Genomic DNA, 17,119 nt, shown 5'->3' with positions numbered 1-17,119 from the left:
TTGATTTTTTTGCAGCCACTACAGACATAAGACAAAAGATTTAATTTAAATAATCACAACAATGTGTGAAAATTATTTCATGAACAAACAAACAAAAAAATGTATGAGAATTACATGTCAAAACATTAAAAGTAATCATCATAATTTATTAGGCAAATAACAGTCAGCCAAATTTCATAATCGTGACAGCCCTAACGGCAGTGACGCGGCGCCGACGGATCCACAATTCAGTTCGGCACGCATGAGGTCACCCATTAAAAGTGAATGGGAAGCATTAACGCTTATGCCCCCTGTGAATGTACCGTTAATGACTCATCGAATAATTTTTACTCCTGAAAGTGAGGGCGTCGTAAGAAATGTCCACACACCCCTCACCTCAAATGTTCTCTCATTTCATGTCCACTAAATTTGGTGCCTTTATCCCCAGAGCTCATGAGTGCTCTGAATCGCTCCTGTTGAGCTCCCGTTGAGATATCAAGTACGTGAGCTCGTCCACGGTCAGGTCTGTTCAATCCAGCTCGAAAGAAAAAAACATGTAGGCAATCACAGCTGAAGGGATCTTGCTTATAGACTCCGCAGTTGTAATAGAAATGGGGCCGGAAAAGATTGCAGTCGGTGTTCTTATGCTAATATTGAGTTTCACCCTGCTGCTCAGAGTACATTTCTCTATGACGGCACTTTTCAGTCAACCTACTTGACTTGTTTCTGAAAATAAAGAAAACTTGTATTGTAAACTTGTATTGTATAGCAACAGGGGCTAAAGCCTTCAGAGCCGAACTGATTAATTGTCATAATTGTCATTCTGTAATTAAATTCCCCTGTAAATAGGAAGTCTGGAGCGACTTCCGTATTTTGACATATTCCGTAAAACAGAATATTAAATGAGAGCAGGCGTGGCTTGTGTTTTTCATTATAAATTGATTGGATCTAGAAAAGTAGGGGTGTTTCATTCAGTGATGGAACTCATTTGGAGGGGGCGGGGTTAACAGATGCTCCGCCCAATCATCAGAGACGGGTAATGCTGCGTACACACCAAACACAAAGCAACACGTTTCTTATAGTTGTATATTTCACTTAGCGCGAAAGACGCGTTTAAGGCGAATAGCGTTGGCCCTCGCACATGAATAAAAAAATTATAATAATTTATCATTATAAATTTGCATGGCTTATGTGTGATTTATTACATTTGGTGTTAAGCATTAATATTATCTTTCAGATCTTCTTGAAAAAAGTCGCAAGAGAGAAGAGGAGGTGAGAAATCTCCAGGTTAGTATAAAGAAGTTCGCATTAAAGTTTAGCCGTAATAAATGGAAAATTCCCAATCTGAAATAACATGCAATCTAACTTGCACTTGAACTGTAAGATGCACACACAGTTTTCTCATTTTAGCTGGTGTGATGCATCTTCATAACCCTGCACTTACGTAACTCCTTGTACATGTGCCAGGTGTGTTATCGTACCGTCTCACCCGTTCGTCTGCATACTTTAAAACTTCATCTACTATGACCATCTGCTGTGCTACTGAAGCACCTGCTATCTTGCCTGTATTATGAATCTGTCCCTTGGTGGCGATAGAAACCAGCAGCATGCACCCAGACAATAGAAAGCAGATTCAGTAATTACACCTGGCCCTGGATTTCTCCCAGGTGTTGCTTTTGACTGACAGTGTAGAAACCTCACATCTCCTGAATAGCACTTTTTGTGTCTAGTCAAAGTCACCTCTGTTTCTGTTCTTATTTTCAGGATCGAATAACTGATCTCGAAACGGTAGGATGTTTTTCTGTTTTTCTTAATATGTGTCATAAAAGCAGTCAGATTGTTCTGTTCAACAGCAGTTTTTTAAGAATAAATTCAGCCCCAAGCACTAACAGACAGTTTTTTCTGTCTTTTTTATTCAAATGCATTGATGATATTAGATTGGAGAGACATCTTCACTTACGCTACTCAAGGGACTAAAGCCCAGAGTATTTTCAAGTTTTTTACGTGTCTGCAAATGTACATGCAAAGCATAGTTTGACGAATGCACATTGCAACAAAATGCAATGCATCTCCTGTAGGTCCATGCGCGACCTACGCATACAAAGTATGCACGGTTACAAAAATCTTACAGTGCGCGCTAGAGGTGACCCCGAATAGTCGAAGATTTGATGCTTTGATAGGAGAAGCCTGATCCGACCAATCTTACATTCGAATCATCGCAGACGTGTTAAGAAATGAGGATGATTCAGTTTTGGCTGTATAAGGGCCTAATCACACCAAACGTGTTTTAAACACTTGGAAACGGAAGGCAGTGCGACGCGGCTTTTATATTGCTAGGCAACCACCGAGTCAGCTGTCTTGTCAATCAAATACTGTAGCGTGAGCACTCTTTTGCTGTTAACTGTCATATTAGCAGAAACTTTAAAAAGAGGGCGTTTGCTCTGACCTTGTTTGAGGGTGAGAGGTGCACAAACACGCAGGAGAGAGTGAGCGAGTGGAGTCACCACAACAAAAGGCCCGCCTCTCCCCTCATTCGATTGGACAATGGAAAGACGTGAAAGACGTTGGGCGCTTTTCTGCTCTCAGTGCCGCTTCAAAAGTGCGTACTGTGGCTGGCGCAAAAAACTGCAAGGCATTCGGTGCGCATAAACAGCGTGCATACGCTTCCTGCCCATAGAATATCATTCAAACAAGGTGCCTGCAACTGCCATAAACGCGTTTGGTGTGATCAGCCCCTAAAGGGGATTGCACACCGGGCGCACATACTTAGCGCCGCACCGTTCTAAAAAACTAAACACATTGTTTAGTTACGCACACTGGCGCCAACAGGTGGCGCCTGTCCGCGGCGCCCAGCTACAACTCAGGAAGTTGCTCAAATCCTAGTCTCGCGTAGCCAGACCTTCAATACTGAAGGTCTGGTGTTTTTCGCAGCTTTTTCTGGACAAAGCCCACCCACGAGCTGTTTGACCGACATGTCAAACAACCAATCACAGTTTGTTTCATCTAAGCGTCACGTTTCGGACTCCCCACAATAACGAGCCGGCTGGCAACAAGTCAGTTATTGAAATAACCAGCCGCAACCGAATAGCATCTAAATAAACAACATTACTCACCATAGAACAACGTTGTGCACTTCATCAACAGCCACACCAATGAGACGCTCCCGTTAAACGTCTGTTTGAAGCATATCTCTTCACTTTTTAACACATACAAGCAATTCAGGAGAACCAAACTTTTTGACTCCACTAACTGCCTCAAGCAAAACTCTTGGACGTCTTTTAGAGAGTCGATGCCGCGAACTTTGCATATTTTTGAGAATCCAATGTTTAGCTGATCCTGATAACTGCTCATTATTATCCACTTGAACACGACTGATTCTCTTCCTCAATGGAACATCAGAGCTTTGTTTTCCAGGGACCCAAACTAATCGCGACACTCGCGTCTCCTGGAAATCCGTTTTTTTTTCAACCAATCAAAGACGACTTTAACATTCTCACAGGGTTTCCAGAAAAGTGTACGAAAAACATCAGACGTTCAGCCAACAGTTTGTGGGCGTGACATCTGAGGCTGAGACTACTCAAATCCCTGTCAGGCCACAGAGCGCCACTCACATAGTTTAACATTAAATAACATCATATTTGTTCCAAATCATTAATGATTAACATTGGATGCTAACGGATATATTTAGCATTTTGAGGTAGACGCTATCTGACTAAGCTCGCACTATTTAATGTGCACTTCCAGTGTACGATACCTCTGAGTTGTACTGGACGCGACTCGACGCGGCACTGAGCTTTATATTAACAATTATAAAGTTGACTATTATACTTAGTTAATCGTAAATTGTTTCAGTATGCTTATGACTTGCGAATGTATTGCTCAGTTTACCTTAATAAACCAGGCTTTTTTGTGCTCTGGTTACTACCCGAAACCCTAAGTTTTAAAGTACGAGTAAAAGCGATACAGACCCCGTCAGGCTATGGTAGACATGTCATTCAACCTATTTAAAGTCGATGTACTATCACAAGGGTCTTGAAAATGTATTATGAAGGTTGAAAAATTACATGGTGTCGCTTTAAACAAAATCATTCAAAATATTTTTATTATCATGAAAATACCTGAAACAATTTGAAGAACAGTGATATAAATATTCCTGTAGACATTTCCTGGAATAGTGTTTGTAATGCTACTTATGGCACAAAGGGTGTTTCTGCACGAGAGCACCCCCTGGCTTTTGGATGTGCCGGGAATTCACCGTAATTCATTCATTGAGAAAACGCGCATTTGCACGGTTTATTGTTACACCCCTAATGTGCATGATGTCATCATTTTCACAAATTTGCATTTTTGTACACAAAGACGATAATGGTAAAATTGAAAAGAAAAAAAAATGGAAGAAACAGTGTCATGTAAACACCCCTTAACCTGATAAGGAACACTGTGCCGTACACGGTACACCCCCTCCCTTGCACGTGAGGCTGCATTACGTCATTGTAACTTTGAAGCATTAAATCTTCAAAATATACGGTCATGCGGCACATCGTTGTAAAGCTCAGACTTTCGGGATTCCATTAAGCGCACACACAAAGCATCATTTGATTTATAGCAGTCATAAAACTGTAATCTAGTTGTTAGTTACCTGAATCAGGTGGCGCCAATTTAGGATATTTACTTACCTTCAAAATCTTCCCTTTATCCGCTTCGGTGAAATTGTCCAAAACAAATTGTTCATAAATCCCCAAAAGTCCAAGGAAATGGAATATCCAAGCCTTTTAATCCAAAACGATTTGTTCATCTCACAATCTTGACGTTTCTGACCGAATTACGATATAAATAGTGTATACAATTAGTTCACTAACGGACATTCGTTCGAATCTCACTTTTCATTCACGATTTATAATGAATATATTCGGATGTCACGTTTATTGTGCAACGTCTGAGGAACAAATACGCCCCCTTGTGGAATTTCAGCCGTTCCATAAGAGGCTACAGGTTTAGTTCACCCCCAAATTGCAATTTCGTCATGGATCACTTGCCCCTGTGTCATTCTGAACCACCGGGTACTTTGAATATCTTCAGAAAACATTTTTAGATATTTTGATGAGAAGCGTGAGGCTTTTTAGGGCTTGATTGTGAAAATCAAACTGCAGTCTATGGGTTAGACAGAAGCCTCTCGGTTTTCATCAAAAATATCTAAAAAATGTGTTCTGAGAACAATCAAAGGACTTTGTGGTTTGGAGGGACACAGGGGTGGGTGATTTGTCATGGAATTGTAATTTTGGTGTGAACTAACCCTTTAATTTGGATACTAAGTGACTCAATTATATTAAGTTTGTTTTCCAATAGTAGAAAAACAAAAATTTTATTGCATATATCCAAGTTAATTTTGTAAACTTTTAAAAGGGCACTACCATAAAAAATCCTCAAAAATCCACTAAAAGCCAAGCCATATTGGATTTAACATGGCCTTTGTGGATTTAAAAACACTTTTTAGCCTAATACATTTTTTAACACATTGCAACAGTAAAGCAGCCCTGAGATTTCATTTACACAGATGTGAAATCTAAAATTACTGTCTGTTTGTGAATTGCAACAATAGTATTTTCTTTCAGGAAATGCAAATCTAGTGCACATGATGATGCGGTTTAACCGAGACAGTTTTTGTGCTTTGGTACAGAATATTCTATCTCAAGTTAAATAGCTGAAATGTTCCACACCTCAGTACACTATCCGCAATAGCGTAACGATTTCTGTTAAATGTCTGAATTACCAATCATTACCTAGCTAAGAAGTATGCCGTCGTTTGTTAAAAGTATTGACGCCTGCATTGACTCGGCAGTATTTATGCAGTTTGAAAAATAAGCTATCTGACGGCCAGCCCACCAATCACCATTATGTGCTACGGCTGGCTGACGAACATTTAATTAGCTTCTGAAAACCTTCAGCCTTTACTCACGGCTCCGACTGTTTACATCATTTTGCTTAGTACGACAACAATCTAGTGTCAAGAATTTACCCTTATATCTTCTGGGAGATGCACTTATTTAGATGGCTCATATAAATAGGATGAAGGCATGAATATTTCTGTGCTTCTTTTCCAGAGCACCAGGCTGGCCTTGGATCATCTGGAATCGGTTCCTGAGAAACTCAGTCTGCTGGAGAACTTTAAGGATCTTGAGGTTGGATGATAGGTGATGTTGGGATCGAGATTTCAGTCGTCTCTAAAATATATATCATAGGTGGTGTATGTGGTTTCAGGAGTCACAGAGGCAGAGAGAAATGGTGGAGCAACGTTACGTCAAATATAAGGAGATAGTTGGAAACCTCCAACATCAGCTTGAGGAATCTAAGAGAAGGATTCAGGAATACAGGGTAGGAAAAATTCAAGCAAAGTCACACTCAATCACATCAAACTTCACGTCTATATCCACACAAGTACATAGTTACATTATAGTTACATTAGTAAATAGTTTACTCATTTATTTATTTGTTCATTTTCGACAAGAAGCAAGGGTAACCCTGTCATGAACGAGAAGGAATCCGCGCATGTTACAAGCTTTCTCACGCAAAGTAAAGCCCACAAACCCTCTCATGCGTGGAAAAGCATGCAGTGCGCATGTTAATGTGAAACTATGATGATAATAATAATAACCATCGTCATGAAAGCCTGCTATAGGCCATATGTCTGACGATCGTCGATTCACAATATTATCGTCTATCGGCACATCCTTAATCGTGAGCCTCAAACAAGATTGTTTATTCCTTCTTGTGTAAACCTTGTTCACACAAAAGACCGCTTGAAAACTGGCCAATCTCAACATAACACCAACTGTGACGTTACAGTCGTGATGTACTCCTCCAACATTATATTACACATTAAATTAAGTTCAATGTTGTTACAATGCCTAAAACAAAGTTATGACTGCTGAGTAAGCGCTATATGCTATGCTATATGCTAGCATTTAGACTGAAGTTCTACTTTTGACGTTACAGTTACGTAGGGCTGGGCGATGTGGCCCAAAAAATATCAAGAAAATGTTTTCCATATCAGTCGATATCGATAATTATCATGATAAATAACAAATCTTTATTTCTGCCAAATTTAAAGGCAGATTTTTGCTCCTGAATGAAAAATTTAAAAAATTTAAATTTTGAAATTTGTAATTATGGTTTGAAACTACTTTTTATTCAGAACATGATAAATACAATACCAAAATCTTGCTTTAAAAGTCACATACTTTCTGATCCAATTTTTTAAACCCTAGTTAGTGTGTAATGTTGCTATAATAGCATAAATAATACCTGTAAAATGATAAAGCTCAAAGTTCACAGCCAGGTGATGTATTTTCTTTAACAGAATTCCTCTTTCAAAGCCTACAGTCAACGGCCGGTTTGGACTACAGCCCTCTACTTCCTGCTTTAATGACATCACTAGAACAGTTTGTTGACTAAACTCCGCCCACAGGAATACGTCAGTTGCCAGCTAAGCTAACGGCAAGCTAAGCTGCTATCGAATCACAGCACACTAAACAAACTACATAATCAGAACTCGTTACGTATTTCTGAAGGAGGGACTTCACATAACAAGGAAGACATCAGCTTGTTTTTAGGACAGTTGGGCATTTTAACATGGGGGGGGGTGTCTATGGGATTTGACTCCCTTTTGGAGCGGCCAGTCGATGAATTGCAGTTAAATCACTTCCGTGTTGGCTTCACAAGAGCGATCGGAAGGTTGCCCCTTCGGGCTTATCTATATCTTAAAAAATAAAATGTCATTAGCATCACACATAATTACCATCACACTATAACCTGGTGAACATTACTCAAGGCTTTAAAAAATATATTTTACTTGGCTCCGGTTTACAGATTGCTGCCAGTGTTACAATATACTTAATCTTTGGGATAGTGGTTATCTCTAGCATGGTCTATAAATAGCAAAAGGGTGCATCAGACAAGCATGAATGTAATTAACAGCTAATAACCCTGCAGCTCCATCACTAATCTAAAAGTTAGAGACATGGCCAAGTGTTTAGCTGAAATCTATTACATTACATCTATAGCCACACAGAATGTGATTTGAAAACAGTATCTTAACCAAATGCATTACAAAAAAACAAACATTTGCATGGAGGATTTTGATTCATACAATTTTATGGGCATATTCAGGTTTACATTACAGTAGATCAATAGCCATCTTGACTGCATAGTCTTATTGCTTCCATCAATAATGTAGCCATGGTTAAGTTCAATTAGTGTGTAGGCCTAAATATAGGACTATTTTAACAATCAGAAAGATTTTTTATGTAGGCTACGCATCAAAAGAACATAAGCAAGACATTATGACGACACTGCATGTCTGTTTCTCAAGTGCAAAACTTTTTAATGCCCCATTATAATCCAATGAATCTGTCTACACCTCAAAATACATTTCTTATTTATGTTTCTATGCTTTAATGATTACAGCAAGAGCGTTGTAGTTTTGTCGCATCACAAGGAAATTAGGAGTTACATCAGCACGAGTTGAAATCCAAATAACACTTTATACTTCACTGGAAAGAGTCATTTTGTTTCTTTTCCTTTTCGGCCACAAAAATGTCTGTTTACTACAGAAATGAGATGCATCTGTGTATCATACTGCATATAATCTGCTCATTAGGACTAAATTAATTCATGCCTCTGATTGCCATTGTGTTCAACACAGAACTGCTGCAAAAACCTGTTGGAAGTACAACATTTTGACACAGATTATACAGTAAATCTCAGTTGATCTAAAGTACATACAATATAAACAATACAATAGATCACAATTGATCCAAAACGATTACAACAATGTGCAATCCAATAGATTTAAACATTTGTAATAAATGCAGTAATCATAACTTTTTATTAGGGGCCTTTTTTTATATTGAGATTTATAAATCACATGAAAGCTGAATAAGCTTTTTAGTGATGGGTGGTTTGTTAGGATATGACAATATTTGGCTGAGATACAACTATTTGAAAATCTGGGATTTGAGGGTGCAAAAAATAAAAATATTGAGAAAATCGCCTTTAAAGTTGTCTAAATGATGTAGGGTTGTGCCGATAGACGATAATATTGTACAAAAGTCAGACATATGGCCGATAGCTGACCTTTTATAAATTTAAATTATTATTATTATCATCATAGTTTCACATTTACATGCACATTGCTTGAGAGGGTTTGTGGGCTTCACTTTGCGTGAGTGAGTTTATCTTGGACTCTTGCTTGGACCTGAACCCGTGCGGCATGGACACCTTCACCCACATGAACTTGTAATGCACATGACTCAGACTCTTCCTCACACCTGAGCTTTTAATGTGCGTGGTGGCTCTGACATTTCCTTGCACTAGAGAGGTTGTTATGCACGCAGGGGTTTAAAACCAGCGAGTGTGTTGCAGGAAATTTCAGAGCGCCTGGGCTTTAATGATTCGTTCTGATTAATGGCATCAGTTTTAAAAAGGTTGTCATAAATAAGTAAAAAAGAACAAATAAATAAATGAGTAAACTATACTATCGTGTATCGAGGATCTTACAATGGGGCATATCACCCAACATTAAAATGAAGTCCTTTGCCACACAAATTACTAATGATACATACAATTTTTGATATATTTACGGTTCAAAATATCTTCAAGGAACATGATCTTTAATTTGTTGGCTATTGCTACAAATGTACCCATGTGACTTAGAACCTTAGGTTTTGTGGTCCAGGGTTTCAAATCATACAGCATAAATGGTGATATAAATCTGAACTCTGTTTGTTATAGGATGAGAAGTCTGATGCTGACAGTCGCAGTCTTCATCTTACTGGTTTAACATCATCCCTGCGCAGCCAGAGCAATTTCCTTACCAGCACTACACTGTCTAACCATACCTGTAAGTACCTCTTATCTCTAACTGTATATCTATAAATAAAGTTAATGGTTAATCATTTGTATTACAGGCAAATAATCTGAGCTATTTTAATAACTTTTAGAAGGTCACAATAATTATAGTTTTTGAATAAAAAGAATGATAATTGTAGCAATGATCTCCTCCATAGCTCGTCATAATACATCATTTTGTGTAGAATCTAAATAGGTTGATTTGCGCATACAGTGAGGAAAAGAAGTATTTGAACACCCTGCTATTTTGCAAGTTCTCCCACTTGGAAATCATGGAGGGGTCTGAAATTGTCATCGTAGGTGCATGTCCAAAGTTAGAGACATAATCTAATAAAAGTCCAGAAATCACAATGTATGATTTTTTTAGCTATTTATTTGTATGATACAGCTGCAAATAAGTATTTGAACACCTGAAAAAAAATCAATGTTAATATTTGGTAATATTTGAGGTCAAACGTTTCCTGTAGTTTTTCACGAGGTTTGCGCACACTGCAGGAGGGATTTTGGCCCACTCTTTCACACAGATCTTCTCTAGATCAGGCAGGTTTCTGGCCTGTCACTGAGAAACACGCAGTTTGAGCTCCCTCCAAAGATTCTCTATTGGGTTTAGGTCTGGAGACTGGCTAGACCACGCCACAACCTTGATATGCTTCTTACAGTGACACTCTTTGGTTATCCTGGCTGTGTGCTTCGGGTTATTGTCATGTTGGAAGACCCAGCCTCGACCCATCTTCAATACTCTAACTGAGGGAAGAAGGTTGTTCCCCAAAATATCACAATACATGGCCCTGGTCATCCACTCCTTAAAAGAGTGCAGTCGCCCTGTTCTATGTGCAGAAAAACACCCCCAAAGCATGATGCTACCACCCCCATCCTTCACAGTAGGGATGGTGTCCTTGGGATGGTACTCATCATTCTTCTTCCTCCAAACACAATTAGTGGAATTATGACTAAAAAGTTCTATTTTGGTCTCTTCTGACCACATGATTTGCTCCCATGACTCCTCTGGATCATTTAAATGGTCATTGGCAAACTTAAGACGAGTCTGGGCATGTGCTGGTTTAAGCAGGGGAATCTTCCGTGCCATGCATGATTTCAAACCATGATGTCTAAGTGTATTACTAACAGTAACCTTGTAAACGGTGGTCCCAGCTCTTTTCAGGTCATTGACCAGCTCCTCCCGTGTAGTTCTGGTCTGATTTCTTACCTTTCTTAGGATCATTGAGACCCCACTCATTGAGGTGAGATCTTGCATGGAGCCCCAGTCCGAGGGAGATTGACAGTCATGTTTAGCTTCTTCCATTTTCTAATCCAACAGTGGACCATTTTTCACCAAGCTGCTTGGCAATTTCCCCGTAGCCCTTTCCAGCCTTGTGGAGGTGTACAATTTTGTTTCTAGTGTCTTTGGACAGCTCTTTGGTCTTGGCCATGTTAGTAGTTGGATTCTTACAGATTGTATGGGGTGGACAGGTGTCTTTATGCAGCTAATGACCTCAAACAGATGCATCTAATGTAGGATAATAAATGGAGTGGAGGTGGACATTTTAAAGGCAGACTAACAGGTCTTTGAGGGTCATAATTCTAGCTGATAGACAGGTGTTAAAATACTTATTTGCAGCTGTATCATACAAATAAATAGTTAAAAAAAATCATATATTGTGATTTCTGGATTTTTTTTAGATTATGTCTCTCACAGTGGACATGCATCTACAATGACAATTTCAGACCCCTCCATGATTTCTAAGTGGGAGAACTTGCAAAATAGCAGGGTGTTTTAAAATACTTATTTTCCTCACTGTATAATCTACTATGTTAGTGGTTCCCAACCTTTTTTCAAGGCCCCCTAGTTGCCCACAACAATATTTGAAGGCCATTTTCCACATACAGTTAGATAGAACTTGGAATGACTAGACAGATGTATGTTCGCTACTAAAATAGCAAAAAAGAAACATCTTGATTTTTAGCTTATTTTACTGCTTGTTTTGCCAATTTTTAATAATTTTAAGTCATCTTATGGAAACCCCCTGCTTGGGAAACACTGTACTATGTGATATCGGGCTGGTCCAGAGCACAATGTGTTTGTGTGCTGAAACAGCTCACGTGACACTGACACGACTTCATTCATCCCAATGGAAAGCATATTTACACTGAGTCTTTTCTTATCCCCTACATATGTCATTCAGCACAAGAGAAATTGCAATAACATGAACCGATATGCAACAAAAATCCCCAGCAGTAGCATGAAATGAAGCTTGGCATATAAACTAAAAAAGTGGATTAAAAGTGGATAGTTGGATCATTATAAAAACCCTAGCTACAGATGGTACTCAGCCAGAATAAAAACAGCTGAGCTCAGTTCCCCAGCCAAAATCATCTTACATTACTGTGTTTAATGACAAAGATAAACAAATATTACATAAAAGCAGAACGTTCTTGTGATGGGTACAGCACGTCTGTGACCAACAACAGCCTTAGACGATATCACTTTTGATACCAGAACGCATTAAATTATGAAAACAAAGCAGTTTCAGTTTTTGTTTGGGCATAAGGACAAAACGGATAGAGATTTTTTTTTGTATTATACAGTGTGTTATGACTATCAGGCTTATGCACTCACTCTAGACTTACGAATAAAACCACACTTTTTATTAAATGATTTCTTTAAAGTCCTGCAGCTGCGCCAAAAACTCTAGCTACATATACCTGCTTTTGTCTGCTTTTATGACATCATAAATGTCAGTAACTCATTTTTTTCTTCATTTTTGAATGTGCATCCACTTGTCTAGCAATAAGAAATGACTGCCACTATGATTTACAGTTCATGAGGTTAAATATGAATGCCGCTAAGTAATTTGTCAAGCATAAAATATTGCTTAAAGCCATTGTTTTTGTAATAAAATATCCGAAAACCACTTGCATTACACTGCAGATGTGTATTTACACTGATTAGCCATAACACCATTACCACCTGCCTAATATTGTGTAGGTCCCCCTTTTGCCACCAAAACCGCCCTGGCGCGTCAGGGCATGGACTCCTCTAGACCATTCTATCAGAACCAGCATTTAGTTTTTCAGTAATTTCAGCTACAGTAGCTCTTCTGTTGAATTTGGACCACACGGGTCAGCCACGTGCATCAGTGTGCCTTGGCCGCCCATGACCCTGTCAGCGGTTCACCGCTTTTCTTTCTCGAACCACTTTTGATAGGTACTGACCACTGCAGACCGGAAACACCCCACAAGAGCTGCAGTTTTAGAGATGCTCTGACCCAGTCATCCAGCCATCACAATTTGGCCCTTGTGAAAGTGGCTGAGATCCTTACACTTGACCATTTTTCCTGACCCTTGTCCTCAAAGTTGATGTGTTAGAAGCTGGAAAAATGGACAAGCTACTGTAGCTGAAATTGCTGAAAAATTGAATACTGGTTCTGATAGAAAAAAAGGTCTAGTGGAGTCCATGCCTCGATGGGTCAGGGCGGTTTTGGTGGCAAAAGGGGGACCTACACAATATTAGGCAGGTGGTCATAATGTTATGGCTGATGTGTACATTATCCCAAAAGTTCCCAAGGATTTATAAAATTCCTGTTTTAAATAATGGCTCGTCCCATTTCCCCCTTGTAATTGTCGTCCTTTTAGTAACACTCTATTCGCACTATTCTCAGTTTCTGGTTGTAGGAACTGTAGGAAACACGAGTGGACAAACGCATAAGTGGTTGTTATACAGCATTTAACATGCAGCTGTTGTGCCTTGCAGCTAATTCATAAAAATATGTGATCAAACATACAGGTAAAAAAACAATTAATTACCTCATTCATAAACATATGCGAATTTCGTATGTCACTGGATGGAGAAAACATCTCTCATCGTTCCACTCTCTTTTATGACGTCATTAAGCTTCACCTTTGTTATGGTTATTGTGTAATAGCACCGTCAATGTCCTACATATTGTGCCTTTAACATTGTTACTTTCTTTAAAGTCGCAATAATATTGAAATAATAAACACCAATTTTTTTGATTGTGGTATTTTTTACAAATGATTACCTGTGAGCGTAAGGTCTTACCGTGGGTTCATACCAGCCGCGTTTGAGGCGTCAAAATCGCGTCTACCATGTCTAGTTTGCCACTTGAACATTTCGAGTTTACTTGCTTCATTGAAATTGTAATCATCAAGACATTCACACGCAAATTCGTGTCATGGGAGGGCCTTCCGTAGGCTTCTGCGACTGTAATCACTTCACTACTAGAACAAGCTCCTGGTTAACGCGATGCGTTTTTCTGCCAAAGTTCAAAATTTTCAACTCGCGTGTTTGCCGCGGCAATGCTTAATTTGCGCGAATGAGGCGAGACCTCCAGACGTGCGTCAACCCGTCTTTACATTTGACTTAACATTGAAATCACTCGCACTCAACGCCTCTACCGCGGCTGGTCTGAACGCAGCATTATAAGGCATAAGGCCCTTATCTATGGAAACTTATTTAATCGAAACAATGAAAAAACGTAATTTCTTTTCAACTGAACAAAGAAAGATAAACATCTTGGATGACATTGGGGTAAATAATTAGGATTTTTTTGTGAAAGTGGAGTAATCCCTTAATTAACGTGCAGCTGTTCTAGCTTAAGCCCGGGTATACACTGGACGATTTTCGGCTTTCCCAGACGAACGATTACCATCATGAAACAATCGTGCCGATTTCTGTGATCATGGCTCTTCATTTGTGATCCCATGTCATACAGTGAGGTTCAAAGATGGCCGTTTTCCCGGTCTTGCGTCCAAAGATAGCCTACGATAGTTTTCTGACCATGTCAGATATTCAGCATGATCAACCCACAGTGTGTTTGCTGCTACAACCTGCGGTGTTTGTTTATTTGTATTTGCATGCTGGTGACGTTGCGCTAACATGTGACACAACTGTCGAAGCCTCCGATTCAATTGGTGTCATCATCGTACAGTCCACATGCTTGTCATACCCCAGTTTAAATGCTCTATTTCACACAGTGTGATAAGGAGTGGACAAATTCTGCAGTGTATCCCGGGCTTTAGAAGCACAAACCAAATGATATTTTCACGAACGTCTTTCACATGTAAATGGATTTGATTGTCCGTAGTGGACCCGCCACGACTGTAAACACGGCTGTAGGAGATATTTTGGTTGGGCACCTATACTGTAAGCTTACAGTACGTCAGCAGTTTCCCAGTAAGCAAACCAACAGGCGACAGTGGCAAGGAACCAAAACTCCTTTGGGAGCTCCAGTTCGTTACAGATGCAATTTGTAACTTTTGGTTAAAGGAAATCAGAAATATAATTTTGTATTGGTTTTAAACTATCTGCTCTGATTTTGTTGCACATGTCAAGCAGCTGAGATGCTGACAGAGGCTTTCAATATTTTTTGAACTATTGCTTTAGTAATGATTTTTACAATTCTGTTATAAAGAATAAATACTATTTTGTGGAATCTAACTATAACCTCGCATATACATTGATTTGTGTTTCTTTTTTCTGCTTTAAGCCCCACATAAATATCTTACCAGTCCAGATCTGAACTCCAGTGGGACCCAACGGCACTATTCCCCTGTCAATGGAGTAAACTCTGAACACACAAGCATGTAGCGTCAAGGCACCAATCCACGGACAACTGCGGTCCACCACCATCAAAGAGACCCCGTGTAAAAACTCATCATCACTACCTCAAATGCACTCACAGAAGCCTTACATGTATGTGTTACAGCAACAGAGATGTGTTTGTAGTGTGTGTGCTATACATCAGAGTGAACCTTGCCAATGACTGCTTACTTTTATATGATTTTATATATTGTTACCGTGTAAGCTACCTTATCATCAGCTCATTTAAATATGGTGCTTCTCAAAATGTGCTATTAACTCTTAATATTCAGAGAAAAACTAATGTTGGTATTGTATACTATATTATAGTCATGTTTTACATTTATTTCTTTACATTTAACAGATATTCACTGTATCATTTACTGTAACTTAATCATTAAATAGTTCACTAATACGGACAAACCAAATTTCTTATGATATATATGTGTTACATAGTTATTTTTACGTTTTATACAATGAATTCAGGAAATCATAATGTGCCTTTTGGTGTGCATTTGTATATCTTTTATTTATGATATTGTATACATTTTTTACAATGATAATGAACAGTTTTTTACCCCAATCTTTAGGGCACAAGTCTGTTTTTATTAAAGGTTAAAACATGCTGATCAAACCACTGATATTTGAGGCTTCTGCCCTATAAATGGTTTACCTGTATGATGTGAATGTAAAACGAAATGATCCCTGATACTTAATTGTTTTGTGCTTCCAGCTGAAAAATTGTCTCGTGATGCAACATGGGTGTTTATGGGACATTTCTTCTAATATATGTGCAGCTTTTTGTACACTTCAAAACCAATGCACAGTATTTTGACAGTCTTCTAATTGTTTTTCCACCATTTGCATTTATTACGATAACCATGTTAATGGTAAAATAAAAAAATCAAGAAATGGATTTGATCTTGATTGATTTGATTCTTTAAAACTCCCCCTGTCAGATTGCGTGAGTACCAATTTGTTAGGACTGGCAGCTTTATTGCACTTTTAATAACTTTTTCAGGACACACTAAAAAATTCTGGGTTATTTTCAGCCCAAAATTCTCATTCATCTATGCTTATTTGTTCATCCATGTGCCAGCTGAAACCTGTGTAAATATATGTGACGCTAGACCACATAACCAGTTTTTTTTTAAATTGAGATTTATGCATCGTCTGAAAGCTAAATAATCTTTCCATTGATGTGTGGTTTGTTAGGATAAGATAATATTTAGCCGAGATACAATCTAAGGGGGCCAAACAAAAGATAAATATTGAAAAAAATAGCCTTTACAGTTTATATTATATTGTCACCTAAAATCTCCTAAATTAATCAGTGAAATGATCATGGCAGTTCAGTCAATGTCATTTTTTTAAACAAGATATCATTTGGATGAAGCTAATTTCAGGTGCCTTTTTGCTATAGAAAAAAGATTGATTGATTTTGGGTTAAAACATTGCTAAGCCAAATGCGTTCATATAGGATTCAATGACATAGACGGTTTCAGCAGTAACAACATAAACAAGTTGTTTTCGTGGTCAACACGTAACTTCCTGGTAAACTCCGCTAAGAATAAATGACAATAAAGTCCTTTTAAAGTAGTTTATTTAAATAAGCAAAATAAACAACACGTAGAT

The 17,119-nt window shown here is 38.5% G+C and overlaps 1 protein-coding gene across 5 annotated transcripts in view; it reads left to right on the top strand.

Moving 5' to 3' along the window:
* The window catches only part of LOC141350451 (centrosomal protein of 128 kDa-like), a 67,049-nt gene extending 50,649 nt beyond the window's left edge, over positions 1 to 16,400 (top strand). For 3 of the 5 annotated variants that reach the window (XM_073855592.1, XM_073855591.1, XM_073855589.1), the window contains 6 exons: positions 1,217 to 1,266; positions 1,744 to 1,767; positions 6,081 to 6,158; positions 6,238 to 6,351; positions 9,769 to 9,877; positions 15,393 to 16,400. In XM_073855592.1, coding sequence (XP_073711693.1) covers positions 1,217 to 1,266; positions 1,744 to 1,767; positions 6,081 to 6,158; positions 6,238 to 6,351; positions 9,769 to 9,877; positions 15,393 to 15,493 — 476 coding nt within the window. In that variant the 3' untranslated portion in view covers positions 15,494 to 16,400. Of the gene's footprint in view, positions 1 to 1,216; positions 1,267 to 1,743; positions 1,768 to 6,080; positions 6,159 to 6,237; positions 6,352 to 9,768; positions 9,878 to 15,392 lie in introns of those variants that run through there. The other 2 variants (XM_073855590.1, XM_073855593.1) reach the window with 2 other exon arrangements.
* Positions 16,401 to 17,119: the final 719 nt, after the last annotated feature.

This window comes from Misgurnus anguillicaudatus, chromosome 18 (assembly GCF_027580225.2).
Source record: "Misgurnus anguillicaudatus chromosome 18, ASM2758022v2, whole genome shotgun sequence".
In the NCBI taxonomy this organism is placed as follows: Eukaryota; Metazoa; Chordata; class Actinopteri; order Cypriniformes; family Cobitidae; genus Misgurnus; species Misgurnus anguillicaudatus.
Note: the sequence above shows the minus strand (reverse complement) of the source record. Positions and strands in the feature narration are given on the sequence as shown.